The 17,676-nt window shown below is 38.4% G+C and overlaps 1 protein-coding gene across 1 annotated transcript; it reads left to right on the forward strand.

Moving 5' to 3' along the window:
* The first annotated feature begins 1,020 nt into the window (after positions 1-1,020).
* Positions 1,021-1,489, forward strand: LOC133074577 (protein FAM136A-like). The gene has a single exon (XM_061168496.1). It carries the CDS (start codon positions 1,021-1,023, stop codon positions 1,435-1,437), a length of 417 nt encoding a protein of 138 aa, XP_061024479.1. The 3' UTR covers positions 1,438-1,489.
* The last annotated feature ends 16,187 nt before the right edge of the window (positions 1,490-17,676 follow it).

Genomic DNA, 17,676 nt, shown 5'->3' on the forward strand with positions numbered 1-17,676 from the left:
ATGGACAATTTGTAAAAGGATATAAGGAAATTGTTGGCAGTAGTTATCTCAGAATGCTGGGGTATGGGAGTAGGAGTTGGGGTTTCTACATAGGCTGTTTTTTATTCAGTCTATACTTTTTCATACTTTTATATAATTTTAAACCTAATTTAAAAGATTTCATTAATCTTCTGTGTTTTCAAAATTGCATTAAGTTGAGCCACATGAAGTTGTCATTTTTATGTCAAAAAATGAGAGAATATTGACAGTTTCTCATAGTTAAATCTAATACAATGGACAGATATAAAGAGGTTATAAAAAACATTCATTTCAATATTACTAATTCAGAATTTGAAATAATCTGCATGTCAACATAAAGAGCATAACTCAAACCCAGTATGATTTGAAAATATATTTGAGTTTAATATTGGTCGCCTGAAGGTAAGTTAATAACCCCTTTTTCAAACTGATGATAATTTAAATTGTTCACATGCTAATAATTTCTAACAGTTTCTGAACCTATATGGTAGTATTTCAAAAATATGATGAAATTTAAAATTGGAAAATCTGAGGTCAGATCTCATTCTTTTACTGGCTCTCTGACCTAAGATAAGCTGCCTGATTGCTCTGGACCTCTTTTCTTTTCTTTTTAATAACATGGAGAAAACAATACCTGACCTATAAGATTACTCAAAAGATTAATTCGTTGATGCATATAAAAGCACTTTGGAAGGTACAAAATACTATCCATATGTAATCATTATTGTTTTCAATGAGGAAAGGAAATAGCCCATATTTGCTTTGAAGAGATCGTTTGCAGTGCCCATACTGCAATTTATGGTATTCTAGATCAGTGGTTCCCAAATCATTGTTCTCAGGACCCCTTTACACTCTTTGTGATGTGGATTTTAGCTATTAACATTTACTGTAATATAAATTAAAACAGAAAGTTTTTACATACCTATTTTAAAATAATATTAATAGGGGCTCGTGCGCAGGAGTCCATGTGGCCAGTGCGGCAGGGAGCAACGCGGAGTTGCCATGGCGGAGCTGCAGCAGCTCCAGGCACAGGAGGCGGTGGACTCTATGATGAAGAGTCTGGAGAGAGAGAACATCTGGAAGATGCAGGGCCTCATGTACCGGTGCAGCGCCGGCTGTTGTGAGGATAGCCAGGCCTCCATGCAGCAAGTGCACCAGTGCATTGTGTGCTGCCATGCACCTCTGGCTCAAGCCCAGGCCCTGGTGACCAGCGAGCTGGAGAAGTTCCAGGACAGCCTGGCCCGGTGCACTATGCATTGCAACGACAAAGCCAAAGATTCAATAGATGCAGGGAGTAAAGAGCTTCAGGTGAAGCGGCAGCTGGAGAGCTGTGTGACCAAGTGTGTGGATGACCACATGAACCTCACCCCAACCATGACCAAGAAGATGAAGGAGTCTCTCTCATCCATTGGGAAATAGATGTCTGCTATTGGCCATCGGGGCTGAAGGCAGGAATCTGTTTAAAAAGAGGAATGGGGATTTGGGTTTTCTAAGGAAAGTTTATGAATGAGGAAATTAAGGATGGCAGCAAGTTGAAGGCCTATGTCACTTGCCTCTGGACACTGGTTCCCTTGTGTTTGAATCCTAGAAAGTGAAAAAAACTGGTGCTAAAATTTGGGTCATAGATAGCACAGGAGAGTTTTTATGAGCCTGAATTTCACGTGGCAAGTGCTCATCCTGGCAACAGGGAGTCTCCCTTGTACCAAACCAGAGCCCTCCAAGATACCACATTCTCTTAGTACACAGATACCAACAGGCTGGCAGGTTCATCTGACCTGCTTATGATCTGGTGGAGTGTGAGGAGAGGTGTTTCTGTTTGTTGCCAACCTCCTGTTAACCAGAAGGATCACTACAACATTTCCCACAAAGTGGAAATAAAACAAAATCCATGAGGTCACTAATTTAGAAGGGGAAAGGGGGCTTCTGGGGATTTGTTTTGCTTGGTTTTGTTTTATATACAAGGGCATGAAGTTACTTTAAGATGTAGAGTTGGGAGAGGCAGTTTGGATAAAAACTTTGAAAGGGTCCTTGCGGATATTAATTTCTGGCCATCAAAATGTGGATGCGCATTCCTTAAAATTCTCACACATGACATCTTTCAGCCTGGAGACCCTGCAAAAATATAAGAAGCGCTATCACAATGGTAAGGGAAGCAAACCTTCCCTCTCACTGGCAGCCATGATGAGCCCTGAGGCTGTCTGCAGCAGAGGCAGTCAAGTGACAAGACAATCTTGCAGTGACACTCACCCTTGAAGGGAAAGGGGATTTTGACTGTGCTATATGCTAGTATTCAGGAATGAACAGCGAAAGAGGAATTGTTAGCTGCTTAATTAAGAGAGTTATGAAGCACTGGCTTTGGAAAAATCTGGTTTTCATAAAACAATATAGAATGAAAGCCTAAACCCAGTATTGCTTACTTTGCCCCCTGTAATAACAGAGCTCTGTTGAAACAATCCCTTGGCAACACAAAGGTCAAAGGAGAAAAAGTAAGCAATGCAGGGGCAAGCTGTGACTCCTTTAGAGCAAAAAACGGGACAGCCTCCCATTACCAAATACCACTTTTGCGACATGTTGTTCTTGCCCCAGTTTTGGCACCTTATCGTTTTATTAAGGACCTTGTTGTGTTTTTACCAACTTATGACTTGATAATATAGCCTGTCTGTTTGCTGTTTCAAGACTGTGATATATTTTCCTAGTGGTTTGGTTTTAAAAATAAATAAGACAATTTTTCTTCCAAAAAAAACAATAATATGAATATACCCATTCATTACATGTTAACATAACTAAGTTTTGTGAGAAAGAGCTATTTTTCCCTAAAACAAAGAATAATTAGTGAGAAGAGAGATACTATTTTACATTTTGCAAAGGTCTTTAAAGTCTAGCTTAATACAGGACAGTTGGATTCTCACATCTACTTCTGCATTCCATCTGTTGCAACATGTTGTTTTGGTTGAAGTATATGAAGAAAATTTGGCCTTACATAGATATGTATTCGGAAAAGGAAGGAGTATATTAATAGCCTTTTCAGATAATTGTTAATATGACTATTTGATACTATACCAAAACCCATTAAGTTGTGGTATTTTAAAGGTTATTTGCAGTTTGAATCTGAAACCAACAAACTTGGTTCATTGCTTTTTTGTGAACAAAAAGTTCACATCAATGAACTTCTCCTACTCTGCTACATTAAAATCCATTGGTCTGTCTTGTACTTTGAATGAATCTTCCACCCATCCATGATTTGGTAACATTATTCATTGGTTATATCAAAAATATCAGTACAAAGATTTATTCAGGTCTTCCCAGTGTTGACACATTTCCTTATACAATACTATACAATCACATTAATTAATATCACCACTCATCTTATTAGAAAAGTCTTTTAGTATTCAGAAACTGTCAAACTCACAGTGGTGGATACAAGTTTTCCAAAATTCTGATTTTTGCTTAAAAACTCAAATTTTAACTTTAGAAAATATTGTAGTTTTTTTTTTCACTTGAAATAATAGGTTCACTTCATTTATTTTTTTGAAGCGTTCTGCCAAACACCCAAGTTTGAATAACCATAATTTGTATTTCAGTAGTTCTTCCAAGTAAACATGGTGCTCCATGGAAAAATTGGCTAGTTCAGCTTGCAACTCAAACAACTGTGCAGTGCTTTTTCTCAAGACAACTACTGCACTTCTATACTTCAATATGTAGCCACAGTGTTTTATGTGTACTTCCCATTTTGTCAACCAGAATATTAAAAATATGGGTATTCAAGGGTCAAGATTTGACAGAAATTAATAATTTCTACTGCTTCAATAGGATCTTAAGTAAAATTTTAAGTGAAACTGAATTTTCTTTTTACTGCGAGTGCATGGAGGTGAGGAAGACATTGGAAACTAGTACACTTGAAAGCCACTGCTTGAGTTGTGCCAAGGCACCAGGGGTTCTCATTACCATTCCTTCGCAAAATGAGTGAGGAGAGTGGTACAGAAAAAAGAAAAGCAAATAATTTCTTAGTATCATTATGAGAAAAATTTGGACCTTTCAGATTCTCTGAAAGCATCTCACGAGGCCCCAGGGGTATGGGGCCCACACTTTGAGAACTGCTGAGCTAGATGAAAATTCAGCTGAAGAAACTGATACATTTTACCTAGTTCAGAGCCAACCCTAATGAGACTGATTAAAATAGTCGTGGTTAGCCCAATCATGTTCAAGAAGTCACTTCTTTAAGACATGTAGTTCTAATCTTTATTACTGAGATGTGGATAATGCTTCTCATCCATGTCAGCATTCTTTTGGAAAATAAAATACCAAAATAATTTGGCCCTCTCTACCTCCTTCCTTCCCCCCAAATCGGAAACTCTCTTTAATACTCTAATTGCTCCTCTTATTTAGTACATTCAATTCTGCCACTGTCTAAGAGCAACCTGAAAATATCTGAATGTCCAGTGACTACCTATGCATAGTTCACTAATATTAAGCAAATAGGGTTACAATGTGTAGGGCAGTGTGGAATATAATTGTTTGTCCTCCTCCCAAGAGAGGTATAGTTTACTCTGCTTTTGGGAAAATTAGCCTGTGGGTTTTCTTTAAGGCACTCTGGGCAGGCTTTCAAAAATAATAGCAGAAGCTCTGAGACAGGCAGTTCCCAAGAGAGGCCCAGTCAGCATTCCTGGTGGTGCCTCCAAGGGCCTGCAACTTCATCCATCACTCAGTCTCTTCCAGACTGTGTGCTCAGTCAGAGAGCAAGTGAGAGGGGCCAGAGTGGAGAGGTACCGCATCAGTTTGACATCAACGAGGAAAAGGCTGGGGGAAACACGGAAATATGAATTAAGCCGGGGAGGTAGGGAAGATGACAACTGGGGAGCAAGGACTGAGCAAGGAGGTGAAGAATTAAGAGGAAGAACCAAATGGGACGGAAAGGGAACACATTATTGAACTCTCTTTTTAAAAGTTTTGCCCATCATTAGTTTATGTAATTCTGATGGCAGAGACTGAACATATGACTAATTGAGAGCATGCCAACCACCATTAACCAAGGCAGAGAGACATCTAGAGCAGGGTTCTTCAAGTCTCAGCACTGGTGACATTATGAACAGGATAATTCTTTGTTGTGGGGTCTGTCCTGTGCTTTGTAGGATATTTAGCAGGAGGCCTAGCTGCTACCCATGAGATGCCAGTAATACTCCCTCCCAGTTAAGACAATCAAAAATGTCTCCAGGCATTGCCAGATATCCTTGGGGAGAGGGTTGAGGGGAGGGGGCAAAATTGCCCCTGGTTAAAAACCACTGATCTAGATGTATCATTACCTCAGCATAGAAAATCTTCCATTTCTTTGTCTCCATCAAAGACAAACAGCTGCTCTGATTTTTTCTTTTTTTTAATGGAACTGCAAAACTATAAGCCCAAGCTGAGTCCCTGGGAATAGTTTCACATTCTACCTCACTTCTATAGTAATAATTTACTGGCTAGAGGGGGCTCCTGCTTGTGATCTATAAGAGAAAATGTCCAGCTCAGAGTCAGTCACCCTGCGTCCTATTACTGCTCTACAAATAAATCCTTGTGTCTCGGTTTCATCATTTCTCAAATGGGTGCAATAGTATGTCACCTACCTTCTGTACAGGTGATTATAAGGATACAATGAAAGGAGATGTAAAAGTGCTTTAAAAAAATAAGAGAAAATATACTCAGATGTAATTAGTCATGTTCTTTGCAAAAAGGGAAACCCATTAACAAGCAGCCTCAAAGTGTTGGATGCCCTTTTCTACTTTTAACTGCATATGATTTGCCTTGCCAGTGTAGGAGTGGGACAATTTGCCACTAAAAATATCAGTTGTTTGCTACTGCTAGTGCACAGAACAAATGTGATCTGATTCTATGAAAAATACTGCAGGCACTCACTGACTTCAAACACTTAATTTCTAGATCATCTCTTCTTAGAAAACAGTAACACAAACCCTTCATCAGAATCCCAGCACTGCTGCCATGTTGTGATTGTAATGAAAAAAATCCAAACAAAACCCCAGAATCTTTTGACAGATTCTGTGGATTTATTAGTGAAGGAAGGGAAGAATCATAACAGTTTAGGAGAGATGAATCTACATAACTTTGTGACATAGAGGTGTTATAGTGACTGAGTTAGCTTGAGGATTTTAGAATCCAAAAGGAGAGAGAAGAACAGAAAGGAAAGTTGAAAGATTTCTAAGATAAACTTCATTTATCTGAGAATTTTCCAGAATACAAGAAAGTAGAAATGTTCACCGTACTCCTCCCCCTGCTTCCTGCACTAAATGGCCCCCATCCTATCCCGTATCATTAAAATAGTCTCCCTTTGTATGGGTGTGCACAATTTATGTAAACAATTACTTATTGATGGAAATGTGAGTCATTTCTAGTTTTTCTTTCTTTCTCTTTTTAATTATAAATAAAACTGACTAAATACCATCAAAGAAAATTGTCATGTGTATCTATATTTCCTTGGGATGCATTCTTGATCATGAAGTTTCTGCATCACGGGGCACACACATTTTTAAAGCTTTCATTTTTGATAATAAGTTTTTTGAGGAAGTCCCTTTCTTTAATTATCATGGTGCCATCTTGGTGTTCTAGATATATCTCCACCACTTAGCACTTGAGTACATGCCTAATGAGACTTGATATACATTCTAATTTTGAAACTGTCCAAAGGAATGTTTACATGATCTTCAAATTTGGAAATCTCTAAATATAAAGATCATAATTATAGCCATTCTTCATCTTCTTTTTCAGGGTTATCATTTGTGCTTTATACTTCTTCAAATGTGCCATATTTCTTTCAGATAATCAAAAGATAAATTGTTAGTGTTCTTGGGACTTCCCTGGTGGCACAGTGGTTAAGAATCCGCCAGCCAGTGCAAGGGACATGGGTTCGAGCCCTGGTTCGGGAAGATCCCACATGCCGCAGAGCAACTAAGTCCGTGCGCCACAACTACTGAGCCTGCGTTCTAGAGCCTGCCTGCCACAACTACTGAACCCACATGCTGCAACTACTGAAGCCTGTGTGCCTAGAGCCCGTGCTCCGCAACAAAAGAAGCCACCACAATGAGAAGCCCGTGAACCGCAATGAAGAGTAGCCCCCGCTCACCGCAACTAGAGAAAGCCTGGGCACAGCAATGAAGACTCAACGCAGCCAAAAATAAAATAAAATAAATAAAGTTATAAAAAAGAAAAAAAAAATTGTTAGTGTTCTTTCTGTAACTCTACCCCCGAAACAAGATTCTGCAGTTGCCGTGCTTTACCATTTTTTCTCTTATTCAATTGCCTCTTCTAGTTTCCATTCCCCAATACAATTATTTATTTCTGCAGTTTTATTAGGCAATGCTATTAAGAGGCTAAGCTGAACTTCATATATATATATTTTTTAAATTTTATTTATTTATTTATTTATGGCTGTGTTGGGTCTTCGTTTCTGTGCGAGGGCTTTCTCTAGTTGTGGCAAGTGGGGGCCACTCTTCATCGCGGTGCGCGGGCCTCACTATCGCAGCCTCTCTTTTTGCGGAGCACAGGCTCCAGACGCGCAGGCTCAGCAATTGTGGCTCACGGGCCTAGTCGCTCCGCGGCATGTGGGATCTTCCCAGACCAGGGCTCGAACCCGTGTCCCCTGCATTGGCAGGCAGATTCTCAACCACTGTGCCACCAGGGAAGCCCTGAACTTCATATATTTTAAAATAAATCATAAAGAAAAGTTTTACTGTACATACTATACAACAAAAAACAAGACAATTCTAACTAGCTCTATTTCCCACAGAAACCATTTTTAAACGGAGTTTATTGCTATGCCTACACTTAGATGACCTTTTTCTTTCCTGCTGGGGATAACCTTTAGCTCAATCTCATTATTTATTTCTCTCCGTAAATATCAAACAACCAAGAGTATCAATTTAATCAGTGTACATCTCATCATATTTAACTATCTATGGTATTGTCTACAAATAACTTTATAGGAAACATAAGTATGCAGTAGCATAACTTTTGGTTATGACCATTAGAAGAAACAGTGTAGTAGTTCAATTCTCATGTGCTGTCCACAGGGCTAAGAGTAGAAGGAGAAAGGGGAATTTGGCAACAAATTGGTTTACTTAAGGAAATGGTTAATGACTGCTCTGACATCTTCTGGGAATTATAGCAGAATGCTAATATGTGAAATCTATATGAAGCTATATCATGGTGTCAATGTACAAAAATTCCAGGGATCCATTAGGTACCACTTTAAATACAATCTCTAGAATTCCCATTTGTCTTCAGACTGCTCATACCAAAGGCTTTCTGAAAACATTTGCTGAATCGTGTACTGAAAATTATAATCTAACAGCCTGATTCACAGATATTGAGAACTGAAAAGAACTCTATAGGTAAAGCACAATTTTCTTCATTTAAAGGCAAAGAAAGAGACTGATAAACTTGTCCAGATCACTCATTGGTAAGTGGCAGTGCCAGAACCTGAGCCTCAGTCTCCAACATGAGATCTGGCGCACCACCCACATCACCACACGCCCTTAGGGCCACCTGCCCCAGTCACTTCACCAGGTTACATTAATTGTAAGGCTAAGCCAAAGCCACAGCATGTCCCAAAGCAACTCACCTGCCTAACCCAATCAATGAAATTAGGTGGCAACATTAGCACAATCCACCCTTGGCATAAATTTCAAGTCTTCTCTCAGACACTCACATTCGTGAAGGTGATGTGCTTCAGTAATTCACTTGCGTTGCAGGATGTTGTGAAAGGTGGTAGTGACTCTAAAGCTAGCTCACAGATGAGCGTCATAGAATAAGAAAACATCGGAGACCTTCAAGATGGCGGAGGAGCAAGAAGTGGAGATCACCTTCCTCCCCACAAATACATCAGAACTACATCTACATGTGGAACAACTCCTACAGAACACCTACTGAACACTGGCAGAAGACCTCAGACTTCCCAAAAGTCGTGTGGCTGACAGGATCTTGGTGCTCCAGCCGGGTGTCAGGCCTGTGCCTCTGAGGTGGGAGAGCCGAGTTCAAGACATTCGCCCACCAGAGACCTCCGGGCTCCATGTAATACCAAACGGCGAAAGCTCCCCCAGAGATCTCCATATAATCGCTAAGACCCAGCTCTACTGAATGACCAGCAAGCTACGGTGCTGGACACCCTATGCCAAACAACTAGCAAAATAGGAACACAACCCCACCCATTAGCAGAGAGGCTGCCTAAAATTATAATAAGGTCACAGACACCCCAAAACACACAACCGGATGGGGTCCTGCCCACCAGAAAGACAAGACCCAGCCTCATTCACCAGACACAGGCACCAGTCCCCTCCACCAGGAAGCCTATACAACCCACTGAACCAACCTTAGCCACTGGGGGCAAACACCAAAAACAATGGGAACTATGAAACGGCAGCATGTGAAAAGGAGACCCCAAACACATTAAGTTAAGCAAAATGAGAAGACAGAGAAATATGCAGCAGATGAAGGAGCAAGGTAAAAACCCACCAGACCAAACAAATGAAGAGGAAATAGGCAGTCTACCTGAAAAAGAATTCAGAGTAATGATAGTAAAGATGATCCAAAATCTTGGAAATAGAATGGAGAAAATACAAGAAACGTTTAACAAGGACCTAGAAGAACTAAAGAGCAAACAAACAATGATGAACAACACAATAAATGAAATTAAAAATTCTCTAGAAGGAATCAATAGCAGAATAACTGAGGCAGAAGAAAGGATAAGTGACCTGGAAGATAAAATAGTGGAAATAACTACCACAGAGCAGAAAAAAGAAAAAAGAATGAAAAGAATTGAGGACAGTCTCAGAGACCTCTGGGACAACATTAAATGCACCAACATTCGAATTATAGGGGTGCCAAAAGAAGAAGAGAGAAAGAAAGGGAATGGGAAAATATTTGAAGAAATTATAGTTGAAAACTTCCCTAATATGGGAAAGGAAATAGTCAATCAAGTCCAGGAAGCACAGAGAGTCCCATACTGGATAAATCCAAGGAGAAACATGCCAAGACACATATTAATCAAACTATCAAAAATTAAACACAAAGAAAAAATGTTAAAAGCAGCAAGGGAAAAACAACAAATAACATAAAAGGGAATCATAACAGCTGATCTCTCAGCAGAAACTCTGCAAGCCAGAAGGGAGTGGCAGAACATATTTAAACTGATAAAAGGAAAAAACCTACAACCAAGATTACTCTACTCAGCAAGGATCTCATTCAGATTTGAAGGAGAAATTAAAACCTTTACAGACAAGTGAAAGCTAAGAGAATTCAGCACCACCAAACCAGCTTTACAACAAATGCTAAAGGAACTTCTCTAGGCAGGAAAAACAAGAGAAGAATAAGACCTACAATGACAAACCCAAAACAATTAAGAAAATGGTAATAGGACATACCTATCGATAATTACCTTAAATGTAAATGGATTAAATGCTCCAACCAGAAGACATAGACTGGCTGAATGGATACAAAAACAAAACCCGTATATATGCTGCCTACAAGAGACCCACTTCAGACCTAGGGACACATACAGACTGAAAGTGAGGGGATGGAAAAAGATATTCCATGCAAATGGAAATCAAAGAAAGCTGGAGTAGCAATACTCTTATCAGACAAAATAGACTTTAAAATAAAGACTATTACCAGAGACAAAGAGGGATACTACATAATGATCAAGGGATCAATCCAAGAAGAAGATATAAAATTGTAAATATTTATGCACCCGACATAGGAGCACCTCAGTACATAAGGCAAATGCTAGCAGCCATAAAAAGGGAAATCGACAGTAACACAATTATAGTAGGGAAATTTAACACCCCACTTTCACCAATGGACAGGTCAACAAAAATGAAAATAAATAAGGAAACACAAGCTTTAAATGACACATTAAACAAAATGGACTTTATTGATATTTATAGGACATTCCATCCAAAAACAACAGAATACACTTTCTTCTCAAGTGCTCATGGGACATTCTCCAGGATAGATCATATCTTGGGTCACAAATCAAGCCTTGGTAAATTTAAGAAAACTGAAATTGTATCAAGTATCTTATCCTACCACAACACTATGAGATGATATCAATTACAGGAAAAAAACTGTAAAAAATATAAACACATGGAGGCTAAACAATACACTACTAAATAACCAAGAGATCACTGAAGAAATCAAAGAGGAAATCAAAAAATACCTAGAAACAAGTGACAATGAAAACACGATGACCCAAAACCTATGGGATGCAGCAAAAGCAGTTTTAAGAGGGAAGTTTATAGCAAGACAATCCTACCTCAAGAAACAAGAAACATCTCAAATAAACAACCTAACCTTACACCTAAAGCAATTAGAGAAAGAAGAACCCAAAAAACCCTAAAGTTAGCAGGAGGAAAGAAATCATAAAGATCAGATCAGAAATAAGTGAAAAAGAAATGAAGGAAAGGATAGCAAAGATAAAAAAATCTAAAATCTGGTTCTTTGAGAAGATAAACAAAATTGATAAACTGTTAGCCAGACTCATCAAGAAAAAAAGGGAGAAGACTCAAATTAACAGAATTAGAAATGAAAAACGAGAAGTAACAACTGACACTGCAGAAATACAAAGGATCATGAGAGATTACTACAAACAACTCTATGCCAATAAAATGGACAACCTGGAAGAAATGGACAAATTCTTAGAAAAGCACAACCTTCTGAGACTGAACCAGGAAGAAACAGAAAATATAAACAGACCAATCACAAGCACTGAAATTGAGACTGTGATTTAAAATCTTCCAACAAACAAAAGCCCAGGACCAGAGGGCTTCACAGGCGAATTCTATCAAACATTTAGAGAAGAGTTAACACTCATCCTTCTCAAACTCTTCCAAAATATAGCAGAGGGAGGAACACTCCCAAACTCATTCTATGAGGCCATAATCACCATTATACCAAAACCAGACAAAGATGTCACAAAAAAAGAAAACTACAGGCCAATATCACTGATGAACATAGATGCAAGAATCCTCAGCAAAATAGTAGCAAACAGAATCCAGCAGCACATTAAAAGGATCATACACCATGATCAAGTGGGGTTTATCCCAGGAATGCAAAGATTCTTCAATATACGCAAATCAATCAAAGTGATACACCATATTAACAAATTGAAGGAGAAAAACCATATGATCATCTCAATAGATGCAGAAAAAGCTTTCGACAAAATTCAAAACCCATTTATGATAAAAACCCTTCAGAAAGTAGGCACAAAGGGAACTTACCTCAACGTAAGAAAGGCCGTATATGACAAACCCACAGCCAACATTGTTCTCAATGGTGAAAAACTGAAACCATTTCCTCTAAGATCAGGAACAAGACAAAGTTGTCCACTCTCACCACTATTACTCAACATAGCTGTGGAAGTTTTACACACAGCAATCAGAGAAGAAAAAGAAATAAAAGGAATCCAGATCAGAAAAGAAGGAGTAAAGGTGTGACTGTTTGCAGATGACATGATACTATACATAGAGAATACTAAAGATGCTACCAGAAAACTACTAGAGCTAATCAATGAATTTGGTAAAGTAGCAGGATACAAAATTAATGCACAGAAATCTCTTACATTCCTATACACTAATGATGATAAATCTGAAAGAGAAATTAAGGAAACACTCCCATTTACCATTGCAACAAAAAGAATAAAATACCTAGGAATAAACCTACCTAAGGAGACAAAAGACCTGTATGCAGAAAACTATAAGACACTGATGAAAGAAATTAAAGATGATACAAACTGATAGACAGATATACCATGTTCTTGTATTGGAAGAATCAACATTGTGAAAATGACTATACTACCCAAAGCAATCTACAGATTCAATGTAATCCCTATCAAACTACCAATGGCATTTTTCACAGAACTCAAACAAAAAATATCACAATTTATATGGAAACAGAAAAGACCCCAAATAGCCAAAGCAATCTTGAGAAAGAAAAACGGAGCTGGAGGAATCAGGTTCCCGGACTTCAGACTATACTACAAAGCTACAGTAATCAAGATAGTATGGTACTGGCACAAAAACAGAAATATAGGTCAATGGAACAGGATAAAAAGCCTAGCGATAAACCCACGCACATATGGTCACCTTATTTTTGATAAAGGAGGCAAGAATATACAGTGGAGAAAAGATATCCTCTTCAGTAAGTGGTGCTGGGAAAACTGGACAGCTACACGTAAAAGAATGAAATTAGAACACTCCCTAACACCATACACAAAAATAAACTCAAAATGGATTAAAGACCTAAATGTAAGGCCAGACACTACACAACTCTTAGAGGAAAACATAGGCAGAAGACTCTATGACATAAATCACAGCAAGATCCTTTTTGACCCACCTCCTAGAGAAATGGAAATAAAAACAAAAATAAACAAATGGGACCTAATGAAACTTAAACGCTTTTGCACAGCAAAGGAAAATGTAAACAAGACGAAAAGACAACCCTCAGAATGGGAGAAAATATTTGCAAATGAAGCAACTGACAAAGGATTAATCTCCAAAATTTACAAGCAGCTCATGCAGCTCAATATCAAAAAAACAAACAATCCAATCCAAAAATGGGCAGAAGACCTAAATAGACATTTCTCCAAAGAAGATACACAGATTGCCAACAAACACATGAAAGGATGCTCAACATCACTAATCATTAGAGAAATGCAAATCAAAACTACAATGAGGTGTCACATCACACTGGTCAGAATGGCCATCATCAAAAAATGTACAAACAGTAAATGCTGGAGAGGGTGTGGAGAAAAGGGAACCCTCTTGCACTGTTGGTGGGAATGTAAATTGATATAGCCACTATGGAGAACAGTATGGAGGTTCCTTAAAAACTAAAAATAGAACTACCATACGACACAGCAATCCCACTACTGGGCATATACCCTGAGAAAACTGTAATTCAAAAAGAGTCATGTACCACAATATTCATTGCATCTCTATTTACAATAGCTAGGACATGGAAGCAACCTAAGTGTCCATCGACAGATGAATGGATAAAGAAGATGTGGCACATATATACAATGGAATATTACTCCACCATAAAAAGAAATGAAATTGAGTTATTTGTAGTGCAGCGGATGGACCTAGAGTGTGTCACACAGAGTGAAGTAAGTTAGAAAGAGAAAAACAAATACCGTATGCTAACACATATGTATCGATTCTAAAGTAAAAGAAATGGTTCTGAAGAACCTAGCGGCAGGACAGGGATAAAGATCCAGACGTAGAGAATGGACTTAAGGACACGGGGAGGGGGAAGGGTAAGCTGGAACAAAGTGAGAGAGTGACATAGACATATATACACTACCAAATGTAAAATAGATAGCTAGTGGGAAGCAGCTGCATAGCACAGGGAGATCAGCTCGTGCTTTGTGACCACCTAGAAGGGTGGGATAGGGAGGTTGGGAGGGAGACGCAAGAGGGAGGAGATATGGGGATATATTTATATGTATAGCTGATTCACTTTGCTATAAAGCAGAAACTAACACATCATTGTAAAGCAGGTATATTCTAATAAAGGTGTTAAAAAATAAAATAAGGAAACGTCAAGGTAGAAAAAATAGTTTTGCCATATTATTCTTAAGCCAAATATTGTAGATTTAGAAATGATATTCCAGTTTTTCTTTAACATTATAGAGGCAAGGAAACAGTAATAAAAAATAAACAAGTTCCTATTACTAAATACTTCTTTGCTTTGTAGAAGACTTTAACCTGCCTTCCTTTTCTTCTTTACTTCAACAAATATTGAAAACCTGCTAAAAAATACTTGCAAGATACCATTCTGGGAGTTGTGGGCAATACAAAATGAACATACCAAATGGTTAAAAAATGAACTCAAAAATGAAGTTTCAAAAGCTTTGCTGTCAAGTAGGGACATTATTTGTAAACACAGACTGAAGGTGGAAGTGCTTTAGAAGGGGTGCATGTAAAGTGCTGTGGGAATTTGAGGGAGAGGGTAATTACTTCCAGGTAGGATCACAGAAAGATTCAAGGAGAAAGTAAAATTTAAGGCTATTGAAGAGAGTTAAATTTGAATAAATGGAAGGGAAGGAAGAGAATTTTAGTTTGAGAGAAATGGAATGATCCCACAAGTAGAAAAACCCAGGGCAGGTACTGGCAAAAAAAGAGGTTGAGTTCATCTGAGCACTGGGGATAAGGATGAGAGATGGGAAATGGAAAATAAATTCAAAAAGATAAACTGGAGCCAATAGACTGCTAGGAGGTCATGGATTAGTATGGCCCAGGCAAGGGGCGAGGACAGCCTGTATTAACGTGGTATCTTGGAGGTGGGCAAGGAGAATATAGAGGAGGTTGTGGGCATAAGAGGTTTGGTAGTGTCTCTATGGTTTAGCAGTTGATTGATCTACTAGGCAAAGACAAGGGAATAACCAAAAAGGTTGCCAAGGCTTCAAATCTCAGTGTCTGGAAAGATGGTAGGGAAACCCAAACCAATCTTGGTCTTTATGGAAGCAAAAAGTTTACCAGTGCTAGTGAGAAATTAATTGTGTCTGGGTGGTTGACTTATCATGAAGGAACAAGTCCTATTTCTTCTCCCATCTCTTGGGAGGGCAGACATATCTTTGTGTCCTGGAAGGCTAGGCGTAGATGACATTTTTTTTTTTTTTTCAAGTCTGGCCTACTGAGTCTGTCAGGTAACCTAGATGAGTAAAGAGCTTGAGTATAACCAGGGAGAGCTACTGGAGCACAAATTCCTGTGTAAAGTGGCAGAAGACAACGAGCTCCAGCCTATGGTCCAGTGGGAACATTGGCGGTGTTGCCAGACCTTGTGATCTTTCAATAAAAGCTAGAAATTTTGACTTTTTAATGAATTCTCTATATTTTGAATGTTGGCAATTAATTCAGAATGTTGAAAGATACTACAGTCACTGAAAAAAACTTGTCTGCTGTCAGATCTGACCAGAGGCCACCAGTTTTCTGACTGAGTGTCAGATCATGGAGCAACAGATCTAGACTCTCCTACAGAAACATGGTGCCTAAGATTAAAGGGATGAAGAGTCTGTCCCAATGTTCCTGAAATGCATAAGCTCTAGAGTTGGTATTGTCATTAAGAGAACAGATTCTCAGACTGCCTGAGTCCAAATACTCACCCCTTACTAGCCAGGTGATCTAATGCAAGCTAATCTCTGTACCATAGTTTCTTCAATTAAAAAATGAGTATAATACCATGACCTGCCTCAGATAGTTGTGATGATAAAATGAATTAGTATGTCAGAGCAGGGCCTGGTACAGGTTGTGTTCTATGTAGCTTGCATTATAGTTGGCCTTCCCTATCAACAAATACGGAACCCACAGATATGGATGGCTGACTAAGGGACTTGAAAATCCGTGGAATTTGGTATCCACTGGGGGTCCTGGAATCCCCTATGGATACCAAGGGACAACCGTACTTTTGTTTAATCTCAAGGGGAAAGGAAGGGGTCCTACACTTTTGAGTGTAGGGAGTGGATCCACACTGAGTGGATTTCCAATCATCCTGGTTAGGTGGAGGTACTGAGTCAAATTTAATTTGATATAAAAAAAGAAAGAAATGTGACTCCTTGTATCTGAGTGACAAAGAGCAAATTCATACCAGTTACCATGATTCTGTTGTCATATTTCATCTCCATCATGATATTTCTCTCCACATTCTGTGTCAGACTTATAATTTTCATACCCTCTTTTAATGCCTTAGTACCACATTCCTCAAAGTTATTCATAACAAGAATAGACCTTGTTTCATTTCAAACATGATTATGCTTCAAACTCCTCTTTGAGAACTTTTCAATGACAAGTCTCTATTGAAAGCAAAGGGCATTGAAGAAAGGGTAGGAAAAATTGAGTAGACTGAAACCACCTTTCTATTAAGAAAAGATTTTTATCTTCTTTTAAAATATTCTATTTTTCCTAACGTATAGGGCATATGGTCCTTCCTCTGTCTTTTATTTATATCCAATAAATTACAGTGTTTTTGCACATTTATACACATGATACGTACCATAAACTATGCTTTTGACGGTATCTCTCTAGTCAGACTTAATTAAATTGATTTGAAAGAACTTTACACTATGTAGACAATAGGTAACCTTTATCTTTCAAAAATCTTTTGGTCTTAAAAGTGAAAAAGAAAAAAAAAATTTCTTTCGGGAGTGACATAATACTTTTTTCCTGTATTTAGATCTTTCAAAGGGGCACAGTGCCTTCCCCCTCTCTTAAGCTGCTACGCACAAGAAAATGAAAAAACTCACTCTTTGTCTAATTTAAATGTCACATTTGCAACACAGCATTATATGCATATAAATGCACAGATAACATTTTGAATATAAACATTCCTGATTATTGCACTAATTGCAAATCCAGAGAGTTTATTTCATCTCAGTGATAGAAAAAATGGAAAGCTCCTGCCTTTCTGCTAATCAAGATTGCTAATTCATTTTTACCAAGTGTGGGGAAAAGGAGACCTGAACACACATAAATTCTACTGTTTATTCTCATGCTGACTTTAAATACTACAGCCATTTTATTCTTCCCAGTAGGTGGGTACGTTTCTTAGTAAAAGGCCTAAATTGAATTTCAATCTTTGATGTAATCTCTAGGCATAAATGTGCAAAAATTTGTATCT

Source organism: Eubalaena glacialis, chromosome 14, assembly GCF_028564815.1.
Source record: "Eubalaena glacialis isolate mEubGla1 chromosome 14, mEubGla1.1.hap2.+ XY, whole genome shotgun sequence".
NCBI classification, from domain to species: domain Eukaryota; kingdom Metazoa; phylum Chordata; class Mammalia; order Artiodactyla; family Balaenidae; genus Eubalaena; species Eubalaena glacialis.

Bases quoted from the DNA above. Each gene is read 5' to 3' on its own strand.
- LOC133074577 (XM_061168496.1), top strand. From the start codon at position 1,021: ATGGCGGAGCTGCAGCAGCTCCAGGCACAGGAGGCGGTGGACTCTATG.